The 23,795-nt window shown below is 37.8% G+C and overlaps 1 protein-coding gene across 1 annotated transcript; it reads left to right on the top strand.

Annotated features, from left to right (window-relative positions):
• The first annotated feature begins 13,809 nt into the window (after positions 1 to 13,809).
• Positions 13,810 to 20,607, top strand: COL10A1 (collagen type X alpha 1 chain). Its single transcript, XM_003404276.3, has 2 exons — positions 13,810 to 14,022; positions 18,646 to 20,607. The coding sequence occupies exons 1-2, from the start codon at positions 13,827 to 13,829 to the stop codon at positions 20,532 to 20,534; spliced, it is 2,085 nt and encodes a 694-aa protein (XP_003404324.2). The 5' UTR covers positions 13,810 to 13,826; the 3' UTR covers positions 20,535 to 20,607.
• The last annotated feature ends 3,188 nt before the right edge of the window (positions 20,608 to 23,795 follow it).

Here is a 23,795-nt window from a genome sequence, read left to right as displayed (position 1 = left end):
CAGCTTAAAAAGACACCTGGTTCTCCATGCAAATTTGTATGTATTGTACACATGCAATTTGTAAATGGCATCTTGGTTTGGTAAACTAGGATATTTGTAAAAATATGACCAGGGTTGGGTGTATGCATCCACAGCCCACACAATTGCCTGAAGCATACAAGGAGCAAAGAAATATTTTTCATTTGAATTAAAGTATAATGAGGCCAGAGTAAATATTCAACATAACTTGTGGAAAATACTTTTGGTAATATGTTATATTGTTCATTAAATAATGGAATGGCATTATTACCTAAGAGTTCCGTGGACTTTAAGGACTTATATGGTATAAAAATGGGGTGGGGGCAGCGTCTGACCTCCTCTAACTTCAGAGGGGGAGACAGAATCATTATCAGCATCAATAGCCCAAGGATGATTCCTATGAGGCGGGGATCAAACATATCTCCTCTCTCCAACCTCTTTACCAATTCTGACATCAACTGTCCCTCCCACAGCACTCTATACTTCTCTGCTGGGTTCAATAATTTGTTGCAATGACCACACAGAACTCACAGACCACACTCAGGGGGTTCATTAGAGAAGTAAGAGGTTACAATGAAGGTTCAGGAACGCTCAGGATACAGATCTTCCATCAGAATAGCCTCTTCTCTGCTGTGTTGCAGGCAGGCCTCTCTCCAGCCCTCAAGCTGGCCAAGTCTCTGCCCTGCTAGGGCAAGTGTTATAAAGCTCTTTTAGCTCTACTAATAATTCTCTGGAGGCACCCCACTCCATCAGGAAGCCTCCTGCCCAAAAGCACTCAGCTCTCTTGCTCTGTGGGTCCGCACACCCACTGTAACTGCCTTGTTTTGTGGGCTGGGAAGCCCACAGTGCTGTCTCATGCCAGTCTCCTGGTTCTTGCCAAGTCATATCACTATTGCTTTTGCTACTGCTGCGCTGCTGTCTCTCACTGTCTTCTGTGTTATAGTTCCTCCCTCCGTCTCCTGGGTCTAGGAGCTTCCCAGCATAGGGAACCCAGGTCCAAAAGATGTGCTCCATTCCTATCTCTTCTTGGGAGCAGTCAGGTCCCCCTGTCTACCTCTGGGATGGCTCATTTTAAGCAAAACTGACCAATCCCCTTGTTAGGGTTCCATATACCTTATTTGCATGGTTCCAAACCAATAAGGGTGCCATGAACCTTATTTGCATTATTAGCAAACTGTCCAATTCCCTTGGTAGGCCATAAGCACTTTGTGTGCATAGTCCAACCCAGTCATTTGGTGGGAGTTACAAAGACTATGGCTAAAAGAGCCATATTAAGTAATCTACCGCACCACACGTGGAGTAACAAAAATATGGGTTTAGGATTGCTAGAGACAACATTTAAAAATCTGTTTCAGCTACTTACTAAGATTAGCGTCTCTTACAGCACAGCTCTAATATTCATTTTAGTTATAATGAATGCAATTCTCAAATTTTTCACCTTACAAGCGATAATGATCTAAAATACCTATCCAATAGTCACTTTCCAAAGGATAACACTTCCCCCTTTAAAACTCATACATTTCCATTCAGGAGAGAAGATGCTAACAGGTAGTGTGAGCAAGGAAAGAATCAATAAAAATTGTCAATAGTCTATGAGTTCATTTTTATTTCCTGATCATATAATAACTATTTAATACACTAAAAAGCTGATGAATTGACGAATAAACAAGTGAATGAGGTATGGAGAGGTGAAGAGATATGGGAAAATGAAGCATAACCAGCCTAAAAAACTGCTCCTTGCTTTGAAATTGTACTGTTCAGGTTACTGAGACACTTATGAAATCCCCTCAAATTCCCCAAAATCTGGGCTCCTCTCTTTCATTTTCTTTCCATTTCAACACCCCCTTGTCCTCTATTCCTACATCCCTCTAACATAGGTGCTTTGATAAACATTGCCCTTGGAAAATCTACATCTGAAATTCTACCCTATTAGCCAAAAAGAACCCTGGTGACGCAGTGGTTACGTGGTATGGACTGCCCTCTGTAACATAGCACATTTTGAGGAGGGAGGGGAAGATCTTAAAGTAGCTTCTAGTCTATTAAAATGCTTCAAGGCAAAAACCCAAAAGAAGCTTTTATATCCTAAAACTTTGCTCATATATAGGATTTAATAGTCACTCCATTTCTCAGGTGTCAACCTGATGTGAGAACCAAACCTATGATTGGGTTGTTCATTGACTGGAATATTTCAACATCATATTCTTTAGTCGACAGCTTTTCTCTTAGGTCTCTTTGCTGCTGGCAACTAGAATGTTTTCAAACAAATCTAATAACTTTCAACAAAATTGTACAGAGAAAATCAACACTCGGTCTAAGATCTTTGTTTGAAAAAGTCTCATTTTGAGCTACATACCAAACAGAGGTCCCATTCTCCTGTTAGGCATATTTGTGGCTAGGATGCGATGGACTAGTTCAAAGTGGGTGGGGACAAATGCCATTGGCTCACTCCTCCTGGTTTACTTCCTGCTACCATACCCAGTCTCCATTAGGATTATATTACTGTTGTGAAGATCAAGAAATAGTCATTCCAAAGTCTGGTATACAGAGTTCATTCACTAGCAGTTTGAACTCACCTGCCACTGTGCAGAAGAAAAATGTGGCAGTCTGCTTCCATAAGGATTTACAGCCTTGGAAACCCTATGGAGCATTCTACTCTGTCCCACAGGATTGTCACAAGTCAGAATCAACTCGATGGTAGTTGGTTTTGGGGTTTTTATTAGCCAGTTGAACAATTAAATACACAGTCACTAGAACAGCAGTTATTCTCTTATGAACACTGCTTTGGGGAGCAGCTGATGCTGGGTCTTCTACAAGAATTCAGAGTTATTTTAAGGTAGGATACTAGCTAAAAACGCCCAGATACAAACCAGCTCTGTACAGTAGACCCTCCATTTCCATGAGTTCTGTATCTGTGGATTCAACCAACTGCGGATGGAAAATATTCTTGTCATTATTCACAGTATAGCAACTATTCACACAACTTTTGCATTCTATTAAGTATTTTAAGTAATCTAGAAGTGATTTAAAGTATATGGGAGGATGTGCATAAGTTATATGCAAATATTATGTCATTTTATATTAGTGATTTGAGCATCTGTGGATTTTGGTATCTACAGAGGGAAGAGGAGTCCTGGAACCAATCTCCCTTGGTTACTGAGGGATTACTGTACAAACAGCTCCACCATTGGGTGCTCACAACTATGAGGCGTATAGCTCACACTCAACAAATACTGAAATCTGGTCGCCTAAAGCTCTTAATTTCCTCATTTAGCAAATATTTATGAGGTCTATGCTTTGTACCCTTTGGTTAGTAGCCGTAGCACTTAACCACTACGCCACCTTTATGCTTTGTACCAGGCACCACCTGTGCATAGTGGAGTTTCATTCAGGAAAGAGTATAAAGTGTGATAAGAGAAGATCATCTAATGATCTGGAAGATGGATTCACGCAGACACTAAAGAAGCCACAGCAAAGGTCTTAAAAGGCTGTGTTTGTTGTCTGTCTCCTCCATAAAATTAGGATCATCAAAAGCAGGAAACAGCTCCTGCTCTGTGTTCCCACCATCCAATACGTTGGCTGATACATAGTAAAAGCTCAAAACCAGTTTGCAAACATTTGAGAATATTGGCACTTTAAAGAGATTCAAATACAATGTCTGAGATACTGTTTACTTCTCTGACATTGACATGGTCACCACCATCATGCACCTTAATGAAGCAGTCCCAGGCACTGACTACTACTTTACATATATCTTATTTCACCTTCCAAAGTTCCTAAAAAAAAAAAGGAAACAGGACAAGACTAGTCTGTCTATATTGATATCAGAAATGGCAAAGTTATTGTAACTCATAAGTAATCAAAAAAAATTGACAGAACTTTAGTTCTAAGGAGGTCATTGGGAAAAAAAAAAACTATTAATAGTCATTATATTTCTACGGGTATATAAATTTTATTTTCTGAAGTTTTCCATTTTCTCTAGTAATTACCTGTAAGATCTGAAAGAAAGTAAACAGACATTTAGGGGTTTCACTGATTAAGAAACCAAGGTCCAAAAAATCTAGGTGGCCTGCTCAGGGAACTGATAGACAAGAGGAAGGAGCCAGAGACTGCAGGAAGAGCAGTCATTTAGCATCTGTCCACAGTTAGGGCTAGTCATCTGTCCACTAGGTGTTCAAGTTGTTTGATTGAAGGCTAAGTAGGCTGAAGGCCCAGCATTACCATATGTGGACACAAATAAGCTGTGCCTTCTGCATTTGTTTGCATCCATCTGCACCCTCTCCCCATGAGGCATCTTCACAAGTGCTGCCATGTCAATCCTCCTCCACATGTTGCTATAAATAAATAAATAAGCATAGCACACTTAAGAAAATGCCTCACAGTGGAGAGTACTGCTGGCAAACAAGTATATGATTTAATCATTAGTAAAAAAAAAAAACTAAACTGGTTGTCATCAAGTAGATTCTGACTCATGGTGACCCCATATGTGTCAGGATGGAACTGTAGAACTGTGTTCAATAGCGTTGTCGATGTTTCTTTGGACGTAGACCATCAGGCTTTTCTTCCAAGGAGCCTCTGAGTTGGCTCAAACCATCAACCTATGGTTAGCAGACAGCAGTTAATCATTTACTCTACCCAGAGACTTTTAATTGTTAATGAGTAGTTAAATTGCTGCATAAGCATCAGTCTCAAGGGTGGGCTTCTTGGTGACCTGTATTGCCACCCATAAACACCCTGCTTTGTACCCTATGGGTACCAGTATATGACTTTCAGACTTGTTTTCAAGTATGATAATAAGCAGAGTAGAAAACAGATTCAAATAAAAAGTGTTATCTTATGACTCCCTAAAAACACCTTTACCTCTCCATCTAACTTCTCCTTCCAATTTAGCAGAGATTGCACATTAAAGCCTAACTTGCAAATAGAGTAGGAACATGTCTGAATCGCTGAGAACCTTTTGAGTGGTCAAGATTCTTGAAGATCTTAGGTCAAGGGGACAAAAAGCTCTAGATTTTTAATATAGCCAGGTTACCATGGAAAGGTGATGTCATTAAGTGTCTGGGGCACAAAACTATGAGCTTTTTATGTAATGTAGCAATTTATGTGCAATAGAAAATAGAATATAAAGCCCTATTCAAACTTTTTACCTGACTCAGTTTTTCTTGACCTGGCCTGAAGTTTTAGAGGTTTTTATAAACACCTGTTTTTATGCATGAATTTCTCCTTTCAAGCACTCAGCAGGTATCTAACCACTAAACCCCATTAGACTATTTACACAAGTAGATCATTTTTAGCTTCAGGGCTCTGTTATAGCACCTACGAATGTACTTTTAAAACATTTTCAAGACAAATAAGGTGCAGCTAGGTGGTGTGAAAGCTGTGGGTCTCCAAGTGCTCTAACTAAATTTCCAGGCACTTTTCCCATTTCTACTGCTAAAAGGATGAAGGATTAGAAGAACAGGAAAATCAGTATCCTGCTTGGGTAAGGAGATAAACACTTTAGCTTAGTCACTGGCATTTTCCCTTAATGGTCTGACCAAGGGCTCTTTACCTCAGAAATTTAGCACAATTAAACATTAGATCAGGAGACACTCATAACAGACAAATTAGTTTCCTTATCTGACAAATGAAACGATTCATCTAGATGACCTTTAATGTCCCTTACAGCTCTGAGTCTACAAAAGAACATTAATATTCTAGATCAAGAGCCAATGTAACTTGAAAATTTTGCATGTTAAGAAACAAGACTAAACAAAGTCTCATAATCAAACTAAAGAGATAAATGACAAACTGGGGAAAAAAATATGTTCAAAGTGTATCACAGAAAAGAGGTTTATATTTCTAAGATACCGAAAAACTGTAAGAAAAGTGGGCTAGAGATATGGTCTTAACTGTGTAAAAAGATGCTCAAACACATGCTTAGTAAGAAGAATGCACTTTAAAACTGGACTGAGATTCCAGGTTTCACCTCTGAAATGGGCAAAAACCTAAAAGTTCAACAGCATACCCTGTTGGTGAGACTGTGGTGAAAGAAGCACTCTTGTGCACTGCTGGTGGAAGTGCAAAATGATATGATACCTGTGGAGGGCGATTTAATGATATCTAGCAAACTTGTATATACATTTACCCCTTGACCCATGAATCCCACTTCTAAGATATCTTAAAGATAGTCAGGCAAAAATACGTATACACAAAGTTATTTACAGGAGAAGTATTTGTATTAGCAAATGACAGGAAATAAATAACACAGATATCTATCAATAAGGAAATGGCTGAAAAGCTGTGCTCCACTGTATGCAGTGGGACGTTGCCCAAATGGTCGTTATGTGGTGCGTGACTGTATAATGTTATGAAATGATCACCAAAATAAACTACTATAGAAAAGGAAGTGTGTATGTAATGATGTCACTTATCTGAGAAATTGGAAGGAGATATGAATGAACATATATTTTTTAAAATAATAGAAGGATAAACCAAAAAAAAAAATTTTTTTTAATGGCTACTTAAGGAAGGGTGAAACTTAGGGTGGCTAGGTCAGTAACAGAAGCTAGACTTCTCCGAATATTTCTTGTTTTGTAAAACTGACTTGGGAAATATGCAATGCATGCTGGAGTTGGCTTGTACTGGCTTTTGATAAATGTTCAGATATTTAGTAAAATGGTTGTCTTTACCTTGGTAACCTAGAACTGGCCACGATAGGAGTATTGACATGACGAAAATCAGCTAACATATCTTCCCCACCGTTATGGATTGAATTGTGTCCCCCCAAAATATCTGTCAACTTAGCTGGACCATGATTATCAGTATTGTGTGACTGTCCACCATTTTATGTGGTTTTCCTATATGTTGTAAATCCTATCACTATGATGTAATAAGATGGATTTTTTTTTTTTTTTTATACTGATGAAGACTATAAGATTAGGTAGTATCTTAAGCCAATCTCTTCTGCAATATAAAAGAGAGAAGTGAGCAGAGAGACATGGGGACCTCATACCAACAACAAAGCAGTGCAGGAAGCAGAGTGCATCATTTGGAGCTGGGTTTCCTGCACTGAGATGCTCCCAGACCAAGGGAAGACTGATGGCAGGGACCTTTCACCAGAGCTGATGGAGAGACAGGGCCTTCCCCTGGAGCTAGAGCCCTGGGTTTGGACTTCTAGCCTACTGGGCTGTGAGAGAATAAACTTCTCTTTGTTAAAGCCACCCACTTTTGGTATTTCTGTTATAGCAGCACTAAATGACTAAGACACTGACTCCCAAGCCAGTGTTTAAACATTTACCAGCACACTACAGGAAACATATTGTTATTTTACAGAAGTATAAAACAAAATTAAATTTAAAAAGAGTGATTCCTAGAAGTTGAAAGCAAATATGAAACACATAAATCTAACAGTGACTTGAGAGAGTAGCATTATCACATTGAAAGGGGTGACTTTAAAGCACAGTGATTTGACTATACATCCCTAATGGAGATACCAAAGAATTTTAGTATAGTGGACCATACTACGGACTACAAAGCCCTAGCGGAAATACCAAAGGAATTATAAAAATAATTTTATGCTATTTTCAATATTATGGTGTGTATGTTTGTACTGTTATTCTGAGAAGTTGGGAATATTGTGAAATAAAGCAAATGAATATATTTCTGTTATGAGAACTGGGATTTTTAGCATAGGAATAAGAAGCTACAGACACTAAGTTTGAAGTCATTAAGTAAATACCTTGTGGTTCCGGATGTGAATTGGATGTTAAGTCATGATTTTTTTTTTTTAATTTAAAATGCATGCATGCATTTCCTAGCTCTATCTGCTGAAAAAAGCCTAGAAACAATGACTAGCTCAGGAGCAATGGGCACCCCGAGAATCCAGACCCCAGATTATGGCATCTAACCTCAATTTCCCAGAAACGCAAACCAATACTCCTTGGAGAAATGTCTGACTACAGCTATGGGTCAGGAAAGGTACAATATATTGGAAGGAAGGAAGCTGTAAAAGACTGGTGGAATCATATGAATAGGACATAGAATCAACTTGAAGAGGATCCCTTTGACCAAAATGGGAAAAAACCTGAGCAATAATAAGAATAATAACTGCCATGGATTGAAACACATAGAATATGTTTAAATCCATGAATTTATAATGATACTCAAACTTACACACAAACACCTACCTCACTGGGCCACCTCTGGAGGAAGCTCGGAAAAGACAAGCTTATTTTTAAAAATTCTAGTAAAGACATTTATCTCATTTTTTCTATAGAAACTGTACCTTTGGATAACCAAATGATTGAGGAAGGACTGTTTTTCTTTATAGAAGTATCCTGACTAATAAATGAGGGAGGAAAGACAGAAAATTACCATTTTGCAATCTCCAATGAAACAATAAATCTAAGTAATGATTATAATGCCTAGTAATATCACGAAAAGAGAGACAACCAGCCATGAAGGGCCTGCTGATAAAAATACACCAGCTCTGACTAGTGTCTGGGGTCTTAAAAGTTTCTGAGTGGTCATCTAAGATATTCCACTGGTCTTACCCCATCTGTAGCAAGTGAGAATGAAGAAAGCCAAAGACATATGGGAAAGATTAGTCCAAAAGACTGAAGGACCACAAGTACTACAGCCTCCACCAGACTGAGTCTACCACAATTAGGTGGTGTCTGGCTACCACCATCAACTGCTCTGACAGCTATCACAATAGAGGGTCCTGGACAGAGGTGGAGAAAAATGTAGAACAAAATTCTAACCGCCCCCCCCACCCCGAACACACACACACAAAGACCAGACTTACTGGTCTGACAGAGACTGGAGAAATGCTGAGAGTATGGCCCCCAGACACCCTTTTAACTCAGTAATGAGGTCACTCCTGAGGTTCACCCTTCAGTCAAAGATTAGACAGACCCATAAAATAAAACAAGATGAAAGGGGCACACCATCCCAGGGGCAAGGACTAGATGGTAGGAGGGAACAGGAAAGCTGGTAATAGGAAACCCAAGGTTGAGAAGAGGACAGTGTTGACATGTCATGGGGTTAGTAACCACCGTCACAAAACAATATGTGTACTAATTGTTTAATGAGAAGCTAGTCTGTTCCGTAAATTTTCATCTACCCAGTAACCAAAAATTACAATAATTAAAAAAAAATACACAATCACTTACTGCCAAAAAAAGTATTCACATGTGTGTATGTGTGTATCTCAAACTGGAATCGGATCAAACCTCAAGATCTATTTACAGAAAATATAGGATACAGAGGAACAAGTTAAATGACAACAAAATTCAGACTGTGGAAAACTATACAGGATAGATGACACAGTTTTTCAACAAATAACTACCAAGGGAAAAAAAAAGAAATAGATGAAAAACTTAGATTAACAGGAACCTAAGAGAGAGATCAGTCAATTTCAATACATGAACCTAATTTGAGCAAATAATAAATCAATCAAAAATATATGAATATGTATATAAGATATGTGTGTTTATGTGCATATGTTTGTGTGCATACATGTATGTATATATACATATATGTATTATGAGCTCAGCTGCTAACCAAAAGTTTGGCAGTTTGAATCCACCAACCTCTCCTTGGAAACCCTATGGGGCATTTTCACTCTGTCTTATAGGTTCCCTGTCAGTCAGAGTCGACTTGACAGCAATGGGTTTAGTTATTTATATTTTCTTATATATGTGTGTGTGTGTATATACACACACACAATGACTGGGACTATCTGAACAGGAACTAAAGCATATAATGATACTGTAATTATTCTCTCTACTACATAAGACTAAAATTTTCTATAATAGAGTTAAAAATGAAATCATAAAAAATTAGATCACTAATATTAACAAGCAGGTAATAACACATTGATATTAAACTGGACAGTCCAACTTAGGAATCTATAATAATCACCTGAGGAACTGTTTTACAAAATAGCCTTTGAACTACTACTATTTTAATGAACCCCCAAATATTGAGGAGTATGTATTATATCCCTCAGGACTGCTGGAGTGGGGAAAAAGGTTGAGAATCACTGTATAAACACTGTCAGGTGAGGGCTGTGCATTATTCACCTAACATTTACCTTGGTGCTTGACACATAAGAGGTACTCAAGAAACACCTGGTGAGTTAAAGATGACATAGAAGAGTGAAAATGAATGGGGAACTCAATAGCAGCTAATTGCTAGATATGCGGAAAACATCATTCATATTTGATATAAATAAAAATCACTCAGGTTACCGAGTTTAAAGAGTATGGCTCTCTGTTTTAAGTGGACTGGGGTTTCATCCTAAAACCACAGACTAGTCACTTCAAACAGTTACAACTAAACACCCAGAATAAAAATAGTTTTAAATACACAATTGGGTGGGGTGTGGCCAGCAAATATTCTGATTCTACAATCTGTTTTGAACAAGACAGTGCTTCTCATATGACTAACAAAGCAAACAGCAGTCATATTCCTTGTGCTGAAATAGGTAGGCTATTTGCAAAAAGGGTAGAACATCCAAGGCTTATCCAATAAAGACACCACATTTTCAAAAGTTAATGGGAAATAAAGAATGGCAAATACCCACATATATTTACATATCCAAAAAAGAAGGCATACAACCACCTACTATGGAATTTTTTTGTCTCTGCGAGTTTTTAAATATGCTTGTAAAAAGGACAGGTTATATTGAAACATATCAAGTACTAAATAGAGCTAAACCAAGCCCACAGTCTGGCCATGGGAAACAACAGGATACCTCAAGCACAGGAATAATCTTGAATAATCTAATTTTAAAGCTGGGAAAAGCTTAGAAACCACCTAGTCCAAACTTTTCATAATGTCAGTGAAAAAACAGACATCCAGAGAGGTTAAGGTGAAAATACATGAAAATGGTTGGTTGTAGTCACAGATAAACAAATGGTCTACACAGTTGCATAGTGATTTTGGTATTAAAAGCTAGGAATTAATCTTCTGAACTTTCACATGAATGATTTATAACAGAGTATCAGTCTTTATTATAAACAGATAAGTGCACGTATACATATACATATATACACAAAAATACTAAAATATGTATTTCTAATAACTTCTTTCAAAATAAATTCTTCAGTCTAGCATTTAAGAGCACTCATAACCTTATCACATCCACCTTTTCAAAACCTTGACCAAATGGACCATAAGCAAATGGAAGGCAGCCATTTTCTCTCACTTGCCTTTCACAGATGTAGTAGAATATGTTATAATCACAAAACTATTCAGTGTTTAAAGAGCCCTAGTGGTGCAAACAGTTAAGTGCTCCTCTACTAACCCAAAGGTCGGCGATTCAAACCCACCCAGTGGCTCCATGGGAGAAAGACCTGGAGATCTGCTTCTGAAAAGATTACAGCCTAGAATACCCCATGGAGCAGTTCTACCATGTATGGGGTCGCTATGAGTTGAAATCAACTTGATGGCACCTAAAAACAACAATAATTCAATATATATTTCCAATGATGAAAGAATGATTAGAATATAAACTTTCCAATTTTCTTGTTAATCTGAACTAATATAGAAGCCATATTTCATGTGTATCTATGAGTATTATATACCAGGTGCCGTCAAGTCAATTCTGACTCATAGTAACCCTAAAAGCAGAGTAGGACAGCCCCATAGGGTTTCCAAGAGGCACCCGGTGGATTTGAACTGCCGTCCTTTTGGTTAGCAGCCGTAGCTCTTAACCACTACCAACCAGAGTTTCTGAGTATTATACAGAGACATATATAACAAGGTAGATTTTAAAATATGGCAACCAAACAAAAGACACTATTCCTAGGGAGCCAGTGAGACAAGTTACCCATTTCTATTTCTATAAGTTGTTACACAAGGCTTCATTTAAATTAATTACAAAACAAATTTTTTTTTCTACAGGAGAGAGGGAAGAGAAAAAATAACAAGCCTCAATTTTGTTACAGGTCATTCAATTATTTTAGATATTGATCAATCTTGAGTCAATACTACATTAATTCTGCAGAGGTACAAAAATGATGTATATGTGCCTACGTATAGAATTCAGTGGCTCACCTACTGCACCTGTACAGTCTCTTTGATTGAGATCCAAAGTGATAAAAATTTTAATAAGATATAAAATTTGGGCTCTGAACGTCCTGTCTTTATTAGATTATTTAGGATTCTGAAAATTGATTTTAAAAGTCTACTATTATTGTTAAAGGAGAATACTAACCACTGAAAGTGGCAATGATACTCTTTACTTTGATCTTTGGGAAAACAAAATGCTTACAATTGGGATGATTCAAGTTCTCTGAAGGAAATTGTAAGGTAAGCCAAAGATATTTTAAAAAGCTGAAAGCAAAGTTTGAAGAAAAATTTTCTTCTGAAATGAACACAGCAAACTTTTTAAAGTAAATGTGATATGACATTATCAATTTAAGGGTTTTTGGAAATACTACTGCAACTCTAAAGTAAAATCTAAAATTAAGCAACAAAAAATGAAGGCATTTACTGAACAAAATATGGTATTATGAATGAAGAATCTAAATCCTCCATAGTAATTATACTGCTGACTCTACTACCAAATTCACTTACATCTTGCCTCTGTCTAAAAAATTCAAAATACGTAACTTGCAAAAATTTGAGATATTTAACATCCTATCATGTTTAAATTTCCTCTTACTAACTTCTGAGGGCTTACACTAAAATCCTGAAATAAGCATGTCAAAATTTTTACCATTTTGTTTGTTTCTCTCAAGCCTAAATATAAGTAAAAATGGTAATAAAATTTAAGGATATTAATGGACACATTGATGGCTCTATATAATAAATGCAGAATTTAGATGATGGATTAAATAACCAGTGTGCCAATAAATACTCTTCCCACATTTATATATACTACCAAATATTTTCAGCCTAATAACACAAGAATGTGTTTCTCAAACTAAAAAGGTGTATTATTGTCCCATCATGAACCAACCTAAGCATCTGAGTAATAACTTCTAAAATAAAATCACAGGAGAAGATGGTACAAGGTGAAAACTATTAATATATATTTAAAACAAAGAGTTTATTTTTCAATAAGAAAACAAGGAAAAGAAGTGCCCAGCCTCATCCTGTATGCTTGCTCAATAGAACTTTCTACCATAATTAGTGCTTACCACCTTTGAGGGGAGGAGCTTAAACTCAGGGTAACCACATGTAGAATGGGAAAAAAAGTATAAATACTTCGGGGCAGCTCTGGAGAGGGCATCTTCTGCACTGCTCACCTGGGCAGAGGAGGCCTCGGAAAGCTGTCAAGAGACCATCTCCAGGAATTCTGAGCACGCAGGTAAGTCTATTGCTCAGCACTGACTGGTCATGTGTTATCTTGCTCGGTAACAAGCTTCAACGGATTAACTATTTCTCTTTTTGTGATTTAAAAAAAAAATAGCTTCCCATAAAAAATGCACTCAGAGGGTTTAATTTGTATCAGTTTATATAAAATAGTCCTAATATAAACATATATATTAAAACATGCCCTGATCTGAATTTCAGTGTATTTTGAAGCTATTGGATATTTCATTCCATGTCAGAGATCCTGAACTATTTAGTATAGGCATCCAATGACGGTTCCTGTGTTTCTTTTTTATAAATCACTTCGTTTTTACTTGATTACTTTAATGTGGTTCCCCAAAACAACTAAGACATGCATTCACATAACTAAAAAAAAATTAACTCTCATTAATTTATGGAATATATTCAAAATGTATAGGGTAGGTTAAAAACGAGTAGACAGCTATGTACGGAATTTATCTGTGCAATGTTAGAAAAGGGAAACAGGTCAACAACAAAGCTGTATGAAATTATTCCTCTCTGTTTTTCAGAATCCACCTGAGAATATGCTGCCACAAATAGCCTTTTTGCTGCTAATGTCCTTGAACTTGGTTCATGGAGTGTTTTATGCTGAGCGATACCAAACACCTGCAGGCATAAAAGGCCCACTTCCCAACACCAAGACACAGTTCTTCATTCCCTATGCCATAAAGAGTAAAGGTAAGCTGAATTGTATATTTTGCTCTATTAAGTAGTTGGTTGTTGCTTTCTACAGTCTTAATGACCTTCCTAACAAAATGTTTTTTAACTCTGTTTGGTGTTGAATTATTTTTAATACTCCTGAGTTAGTCCAAATTATTACAAGAAAATGATTTGTGGAAAGAGTAGGTCTATTCAAGAACATTAATATCTTTTGCACAATAAACATGGTAGAAAGATATACCTAAAAAATATTAAGAATTTTCATGTGTGGACATTTTCCCCCTCAAATGATGTCTTTGCACAAATAACTACCCATAAAGAAATATTAATCCAAACAAAATTAGTCAAGTTTAAAATATTTTAACTAAAAATAATGGCCAAGTGTACAGTAGCAAGTTTATATATCTAAACACTTAAACATACTTTTGAAACCTATTCAACTAGCCTACAAATTTACACAGACTGTGTCTTATCAAATAAAACCTGATACCCCTCCCATATAAATTTAAGGGGCAAATGTAATAGTCATTCTCATTATTGTTTATACATTTTTGTATAGTTTAGTGGTTAACTGCACAGACTTAACTGCCAGTACTAGCTATATGTCCCTTGGTAGGTTATTTACCCTTTCTGTGCCTTAGTTTCCTCATTTGCAAAACAAGGAACAGCTATCTTAGAGGGCTGTTATGAGGCTTAAATGAGTTAATATCTACAAAGTGCTTCAAAAAACAATTGTTAGTAATTACTACTACTGTTGCTACTACTACTTCTATTACTTTTGTTTGTACTTCTGGTGATGTAGCCTTAGGTAAGTCTTTATTTTCTTCTTAAATCTGCTCCTCATCTGTCCAGCTTTGTTAGTTATGGTGAAGAGTACTGAGACAATCTATGCAAAGTTCTAACACATTCTCAAAGAAGAGTGACCATTAAGTCTCATATTCACTAATTCCGTTTAACAGCATCTGACACTAACTGCCTGTCAAACATCTGCTGAATAGAACTGAGTAATCTAAACTTATTGTAGGATTCAAATTTCCTCTCCATGATATTTTTTCATTATAGTTATAGTTTTCATTATATTTTATCCTCTAAATAAAGCTAAGAATATTTGTACAGCCATTCTCAGCAAATGAAACTTATGGGGCTGTCTTTTTAAGAAGAAAGATAAAATTTAAAATATTTCACGAGAGGTAGCTTATTATTGAAAAACAAATTCACAGCAGAACACATACTCTTGCATGTATCAAAATATTAAAAAAAAATAAGAGAAGACAGAAGTTAGATAGAAGTACAAAAGACAAGGAAACTGGCTACTTCACTTAAAGCAACAAATTCAATTTTAAATGTTTGATGAACAACACTGGATTCAATACTCTGTAAAACAAAAATCAAGGCCATTGCCATTGAGTCGATCCAATCATAGCAACCTTACAGGCCAGAGCAGAACTGCCCCATAGGGTTTCCAAGGCTATAAATCTTTGTGGAAGCAGACTGCCACATCTTTCTTCCCAGGAGTGGCTGGTGGGTTTGAACTGCCAGTCTTCAAGTTAGCAGCCGAGTGCTTTAACCACTGTGCCAAAATCACAATAAATAGTCTTGAATTAAAAATGAAATGCAGTACTTTCAGAAGCTTATAGAATAAATGAAAACGTGTACCTTGTTAACAAATGGTAAAGTTTAGAAGTTACATTTTAATGATTAAATCCACCTCAGTCTCTACTTGATAATGCAAGGTGGAAAGTCAAGTACATTATCATCCAAAGGCAGGCACTAACATGCTGTAACAATAAAAAAGGCCACAGTTTATATAAGTAAAACATGAAGTTGATGACAGAAATACAAAGAGGCTCCTAATAATTCATGGGAACATCTATTCAACATAAGCTAAAAGAGTTCAGTCAAGACACACAATAAATTACTCTGCAGAGGACTCCACAGCTGGCGGGCAGTTGCAGGTGACACAACCAGCCACTATTTCAGTTTATGGGCATTTAGAAAACTTCTCTATTGGATATTTGTCTTTCCTTGAGGATGTTATCACCCTCATCTTGAATGAATGAAGTATTTCAGATGGCAAACTGTGAACAGTAGCTGAACCTCAAGGATTCAATAGAAATCACATTTGCTCTTGCACTGAGAGGCTGAGGACACATTAGAGGGACGTTCCCTGTGATAGCGATCACCCTGTCACTGGAGTTCTGAGTCTCACATGGTGCTCTGTGCAGTCATTTTCAGTAAGACTTGCTTTTCCTCTCTATTTTAACATTTAAACAGATTTCAATCAGATTAAGACAATTTTTTTAGTATGAACATGATCCTTATAATAAGACTCTTATACAAACACCCATCAACATAGTCTGCATTTTTTTAAATGTGCTATTTTATTCCAGGAAACCCTGGTGGCATAATGGTTAAGTGCCATGGCTGCTAACCAAAAGTGTGGCAGTTCAAATCCACCAGGCACTCCTTGGAAACTCTATGGTGCAGTTCTACTCTGTCCTATAGGGTTGCTACGAGTCAGACTCAAAGGCAATGGTTTTTTTTTTTTTTTTTTTTTAATTTTATTCCAAACCTTAAAGGAATCCTTTATTTATTCATCTACTCTATAACATTGTGGGTTTACTCTATATCGACATCCGGTTTGCATATAGACATATACATGTACACTAAAGACAACAAGATATGTGCTAATGTATTGATACCATTTCCATAAATTAATTTTTTCTCATAGTCTTTTTCCTGATGTCATTTTCTGAAAATCCATGGGTAAACACCATCCATTTAAATATTTGTAAATTGAAATATAACTCTACTTATCCTAAAATATAAAGGTACCTCAGTCTAAAATGGTTACTTTCCTATTTCAGCAAATCTATTTTAATGGTTCTGCTCTGCATTTTATATCTCATTTCTCACCAAATGTTTTTCAAATCTCAGCAATATCTCTACCCAAGAGAATAATGTTAGCAACTACTATTGGCTGACTGCTTCTTAAATGCCAATCAACAGTAAAGTTTTTTTTTAAATACAATATTGTATCAACAATTATTAGTTAAAGCGAACTATACCCATATGTTTTTAAAAGCAATTTTCAATTCATTCAACATTAATTCCCTTTTAATTTTTTAAACTATTGAATATTTAGTTGAATTTTTACTTAGTTGAATAGAGCATAAGTACATTAATCATCTTTTTAAAATGTGGCTCAGAAGTCATAACTATGAGTTATTGACCAAACTATTCAACTACAGTGACATTTACTACAACTACAGTGATATTTACTAAGTCTTTATCATTACTACAAGACATTTTCTGACAGTGTAAAAATCTACATGGGATAAGCAAGCATTCTATGTTTCTGAAAACTTAGTAACCTGAAAATGGCTTTAATATAAATTCTGCAAGTAGATATTAAAAATCACGTAATTTGATTATCATCTTTGATAGTGGTTTAAGAATTATTCTGCAAAATACAGAATATTTTATGTAGATGTTGTGATGGTTACTGCCGAAAGATTCTTTGCAATGGTGATATTTCGCTTATGGTATGTCCTGATGCCTGTAATGCCCTGTGACAGTCCACCTTGGAAAGACTAAAACAGCACTTGAAAACCTCCTAAAGTACTGATAACGCTCTTCGTGGCTGAAGCTCCTGCAGGAGTAGTTGTGTGCTTCAGTCACACTTGAGGCCCAATAGCACTTTTTGCTTTAATACTATTTCTAATTCCCTGATGGTTTGTTTCCATTTTTAAGTCAGTAATGGAGAGTATAAGGGCACTGGTGGTTCAGTGGTAGAACTCTCGCCTTCCGTGTGGGAGACCAGGTTCAATTCCCAGCCAAGCACCTCACGTGCAGTGACCACTCAATTGTCAGTGGGGGCTTTTGAGTTGTTATGATGCTGAACAAGTTTCAGTGGAGCTGCCAAAGCAAGATGGACTAGGAAGAAAAACCTGGTGATCTACTTCTGAAAACCAGCCAATGAAAACCCTAGGGATCACAATGATCCAATACCACTGTACACGGGGTTCCCATGAGTTGGGGCTGACCTGATGGCAGCTAACAACAACAATGGAGAGTACAAGCGCTCATAGGATGTACTGAGGTTAGTGAGAAAAAATCAACCTATATCCAAATTATATTCAAAATCGCTATGGCAGATGTAAATTAGAATTAACTCATTTCTCATTTTTGATTTATAGATAGCTTTTGTGAGGGAAAACTGGTATAGTTCTTCAACATTTTTCCATTTATTCTGCACTTGTCTTTTTTATTCCTTTTTGGTCAAATATCTTTTTTTTCCTTTCCTTTCTAAGTGGATGATTTTCCCAAAACAAATGTGATAAATCTACCTTCACTGCACTCTTATTCTAGATGAATTCTTCAATCCCAGCGTATTTGTATAGATTATTAGGGTATAATGAAAGTATTATGGTAGCCAGAGTCTTGGGAAAGCATCTTCTCTAGCAATGTTTCATAAAAAAATAAAATAAAATTTTCCAAAACCATTTAAGACTGGTTGGCCTAAAGGCTGTTGAATGAACTGAGAAATACAGAAATGCCTTATCCCAATTCATATTTAGAGAAGCAACAATTATCCTCAGTAATGTTACTGATATCTCCTTCTTTGGGTGTATCTTTTAGGCATATCAGTAAGACCACAGCAAGGTATTCCTGGACCAGCAGGCCCTGCTGGACCTCGGGGGTACCCAGGTCCTTCTGGACCACCAGGAAAACCAGGCTACGGAAGTCCTGGACCCAAAGGAGAGCCAGGGTTGCCAGGACCACCAGGACCATCAGTCACTGGAAAGCCAGGTGTGCCAGGACTCCCAGGAAAACCAGGAGAAAGAGGACCATATGGACCAAAAGGAGATATTGGACCAGCTGGTTTACCAGGACCCCGGGGTCTGCCAGGGCCACCTGGAATACCTGGCCCAGCTGGAATTTCTGTGTCAGGAAAACCTGGACAACAGGGACCTACAGGAGCCCCCGGACCCAGAGGCTTTCCTGGGGAAAAGGGTACACCGGGAGTCCCTGGTGTGAGTGGACAGAAGGGGGAAACAGGATATGGTGCTCCTGGCCGCCCAGGTGAAAGGGGCCTTCCAGGTGCTCAGGGACCCATGGGACCACCTGGTCCTCCTGGAGTAGGGAAAAGAGGTGAAAATGGGTTTCCAGGACAACCAGGCATCAAAGGTGATCGGGGCTTTCCAGGGGAAAGGGGACCCACTGGCCCACCGGGTCCACAAGGCCCTCCTGGGGAACAAGGACTAGAAGGCATTGGAAAGCCAGGACCCACTGGAGCCCCAGGCCAGCCAGGAATTCCGGGAGCAAAAGGTCACCCCGGGGCTCCAGGAATAGCTGGGGCCCCAGGGGCTCCAGGCTTTGGGAAACCAGGCTTGCCAGGCCTGAAAGGGCAAAGAGGACCCGTCGGCCTTCCGGGGAGTCCAGGTGCCAAAGGGGAACAGGGCCCAGCAGGTCTTCCTGGGGAACCAGGTCTGACTGGACCCCCTGGAAATATGGGACCCCAAGGACCAAAAGGCATCCCAGGCAACCACGGTATTCCAGGTGCTAAAGGTGAGACAGGGCCAGCAGGGCCTGCTGGATACCCTGGGGCTAAAGGAGAAAGAGGCCCCCCTGGTTTAGATGGAAAACCAGGGTATGCAGGAGAACCAGGTCTCAATGGTCCTAAAGGTGACCCAGGTTTACCAGGCCCAAAAGGTGATTCTGGAGTTAGAGGGTCTCCTGGTCTTCTAGGTCCTATGGGCCCAGCAGGAGCTAAAGGAGTTCCTGGACTTAATGGCGAGCCTGGTCCAAGAGGTGCCCCTGGAATACCAGGTACTAGAGGCCCCATTGGGCCACCAGGCATTCCAGGATTCCCTGGATCTAAAGGGGATCCAGGAAATCCAGGTCCTCCTGGCCCAGCTGGTGTAGCAACTAAGGGCCTCAGTGGACCAATTGGGCCAGCTGGACCTCCAGGCCCAAGAGGTCATGCTGGAGAGCCTGGCCTCCCAGGGCCTCCAGGGCCTCCAGGCCCCCCAGGACAAGCAGTCATGCCGGAAGGCTTCACAAAGGCAGGCCAAAGGCCCAGTCTTTCTGGAACGCCTCTTGTTAGTGCCAATCAGGGTGTTACAGGAATGCCTGTGTCTGCTTTTACTGTCATTCTCTCCAAAGCTTACCCAGCAATAGGCTCCCCCATCCCATTTGATAAGATTTTGTATAACAAGCAACAGCATTATGACCCAAGAACTGGAATCTTTACTTGTGTGATACCAGGAATATACTATTTCTCCTACCACGTGCATGTGAAAGGGACCCATGTTTGGGTTGGCCTGTATAAGAATGGCACCCCCATAATGTACACCTATGATGAATACACCAAAGGCTACCTGGATCAGGCTTCAGGGAGTGCAATAATCGATCTCACAGAAAATGACCAGGTGTGGCTCCAGCTGCCCAATGCTGAGTCGAATGGTCTGTATTCCTCCGAGTATGTCTACTCCTCTTTCTCAGGATTCCTAGTGGCTCCAATGTGAGCATATTCCTGATCTAAATCTTCTGCTTGAAAAGGCGTTCCCCAATCCCACCCCACCCCACAATATGCATACAGAGGTAGGCTGAAAACATGTGAGTCATTTTTGCTCAGTTTTCCAAAATACAGATTTGAGCTATTAGATTAACAAATGTGCCCCCTTAAAAAAATGAGCATCAATATGTGAAGGCCCTCTTGAATTTCTAGTCAGCAAGCCTAAAGCCTTTTAAAGTTTTCTGTGAATTCCTTCAATATTTAAGAATTTAACCATAAAAATCTTTCTAAGTTAAAAAAAAAAAAACTACCACAAAAAGTAGAAAGATAAGTTTAAATAATGTTAAATTGATTTCAGAAACTCAGAATTTTTAAAAAAAAATAAGCCCGTTTCTAACAATTAATATGAGAACTTCTGGGAAACATTCAGGAGGTATCACATGGCTTTATAAAACTTAAATACTTGAATATTCAAATTAAAAAAAAAAACTGTATACCCTAAGATATTTCTGGTTGTGCGTTACTCTAAGGCTTATATGACCTCCTTCATCAAGATTTTCTCAAACATACAGGTGCATATATACTTTTTAAAGCTCTAACGAAAAAGTAAAATACGGTGTAAAAATTAATCTGAAATGCAAGGTGTTGTATTGTGAACCTTTTCAAACTTTTCTGTGATTGCAAAGAAGCTTTGTATATGCCCTTCACAACTTGGAAGTGGGTGTCTGAACTATTATTTATTTAAAGTGCTTGATAACAGATTTAAACTCTGTAGAAAAACAGTAAATGATGTTATTAGTTTTCCTATTACTACAAGTTGAATTAATTTGATTTCTTTAATTACTTATTGATTTTATTTAATACGATTTTGTGGGTTTACACAACATTAGCATATGGACATTGTGTCTCCCATTCCAGTGAAATTATAGCTAATGTTGAGAGTTTCAAAATCTGACTAGAAATGAAAAGACATTATTTATTTATGCTCTGTACTGTATTTTTATATTGCTGTTAAAAATTGTAAGCTGTGCTTCACTTATTAAAGCACACGATATTTTACCTACTCTTTTTTTTAACGCAATAAAAAAACTGATAGATTTCTGTGGAATTTTTTCAAAGCAAGCGATTTGCTATCTCAACTATTTCCAGACTTTTACAAAGTTAATAAAAAGTAGAACAATAAAGTGGTGGGTAGCTTTTACGGTTGTCATGGATTGCCCCTTTATGGGGACAGGGGTTTCCACACACCAGGCTCTCAGTGTGGGCTGTGACGCCACCACCACCGCCAGTTGCCAGCAAGTCTATTCTGGCTCATATTGACCCCATGTGTGTCAGAGTAGAACTGGGCTCCATGGGGTTTTTAACGGCAGAGTTTTCGGGAGTAGATCACAAGGCCTTTCCTCCAAGGCACCTCTGGGTAGACTCCAACTGTCAACTTTTTGGTTAGCAGTAAGTATGTTAACCATTTGCCCACCCAGGGGCTGGACTGTGAAAAGGTGCCCACATAACCACCTGCAACACAAAAGCCAGAGTCATAGGCAGATGACTAAGCATAGAATAGTGAAACAATCACCCTAAAACTGTGATTTTCTTCTGAAAGGGAATGATGCAGGTGGCAGAGAAATATGTAGTTTGAACGTTCTACAGCTAACATTGCCTTGACATGTTTTTAGTCATAATATTTAAAATTATTTTGATAGCTTGAATCACATTAAAATGGAGGTAAGCATTTTTTATGTCAATCAAAAGGCAACATTTTTCTAAGCTGAAAAATATTGCTCTTGAACATCCATCAGCCACTGGCTGAATCTGGACAGGCTGGTTCATGTCACTGGGGTAACAAACTATTTAAAAAAAAAAAGTCACCACTGAGTCAATTCCAACTCATGGCAACCCCAAGTGTGTCAGAGTAGAATTGTGCTTTATAGAGTTTTCAATGGCTGATTTTTCAGAAGTAGACTGTCAGGCCTTTCTTTCATGTGTATGGGTAGACTTGAACCTCCAACCTTTTGGTGTAGCAGCCGAGTGCATTAACTATTTGCACCACCCAGGGGCTCCAATGTACTATAAAGGCATCTATTTATTCCTTAGAAGTAAACTCCACGTAACCCAAGCAAACCTGAGAAAGGGAAGGTGAAACACTAGATGTGGGGCTGGTGATATCTTCGCCCCTATTCTGGGTCAGCCTGTCCTGTTCCTTAAGCAACAAGAACAGAATATCCAGCAGCAGGCACTTTACCCACCTGCCTGTAAGTACTACATCAGTGGTTACAGGTGTCTCTAATCTTCATTTCCAAGCCAGGGAACAGCAAAGCTGGAACTTCCATTCTAAGGAGCCTACAGAAGGATCCTATTGGCAGGCATGTAAAGGACAGTTTAGCTGCGCAGCTCAGAATACTGGCAATTATGACCACGAAATAGACATGAATAAAAGAACCTCTTAAAATGTAAGCAGTACCAACATTACAGTAATATTTGTTAAGATCAAATTCAATCCTAATTAATGAACATAGCAAAATAAGTATTTTCTAACTAATTCGTTAGATACATGATATTCAACAAACACCTAGTGGGAAGTTTCTCTTTACATTACTTACCTTTAAAAGCTGACATATTATAACTGTACTGTATAGCAGCAACTGAATCTGTCTAAAAATCAAATGTTTTTAGACCATCATTCTGCTAAAAAAAAAAGTTCCAAATGTTATATATTCCATAATTTTGTTTTTTAGCAGAGTAGAAAATATTTGGCAAACAATTACAACATTACACATTCTGAAATATGGGGTTATGTTTTAGAAAACACAATAGATTAATAAACTTATTCTAAATGTGATTTTAGAGAGCAAAATCTTCCATGAAAATCATTGCTTCACAAATACACATACATACATATATGTGTGTTATCTATGCATACATATATATGAATATATATGTATATATAACTGGATATCAATATAAAAAAATCTTTACTCATTATAAAGTCTAAAAACTATAAAATACTTTAAGCACATAAATAACTTTGCAATGTGAAGTTCTCAAGATATCAGAATATATTATTTAATGTACTTTGGCATCAACTGGGCTAAAACGCCCAAAGCCCTAAAGCCCAAAAAACTGATTACTTTTGAATTCAACGCACACTGAATTCCAATATAAAGGAGCAGCAAGTCTCTTAAAAATAGGAGATATGACGGAGTTCCCAAAACCAAAATATAAATTATTTTATTGAGCTTTTTTTAAAAACCAGAAAGCCAATAAACATTACATT

This window comes from Loxodonta africana, chromosome 1 (genome assembly GCF_030014295.1).
Source record: "Loxodonta africana isolate mLoxAfr1 chromosome 1, mLoxAfr1.hap2, whole genome shotgun sequence".
Lineage (NCBI taxonomy): Eukaryota > Metazoa > Chordata > Mammalia > Proboscidea > Elephantidae > Loxodonta > Loxodonta africana.
The sequence above is the reverse complement of the archived record's forward strand: the minus strand, read 5'-3'. Positions and strand labels throughout refer to the sequence as shown.

What these genes read in the sequence shown, in the direction of transcription:
- COL10A1 (XM_003404276.3), top strand. Translation starts at nt 13,827, where the DNA reads ATGAAATTATTCCTCTCTGTTTTTCAGAATCCACCTGAGAATATGCTG. An exon ending in CTATGCCATAAAGAGTAAAG is followed by an intron (nt 14,023 to 18,645) that starts GTAAGCTGAATT and finishes TGTATCTTTTAG; the next exon opens with GCATATCAGTAAGACCACAG.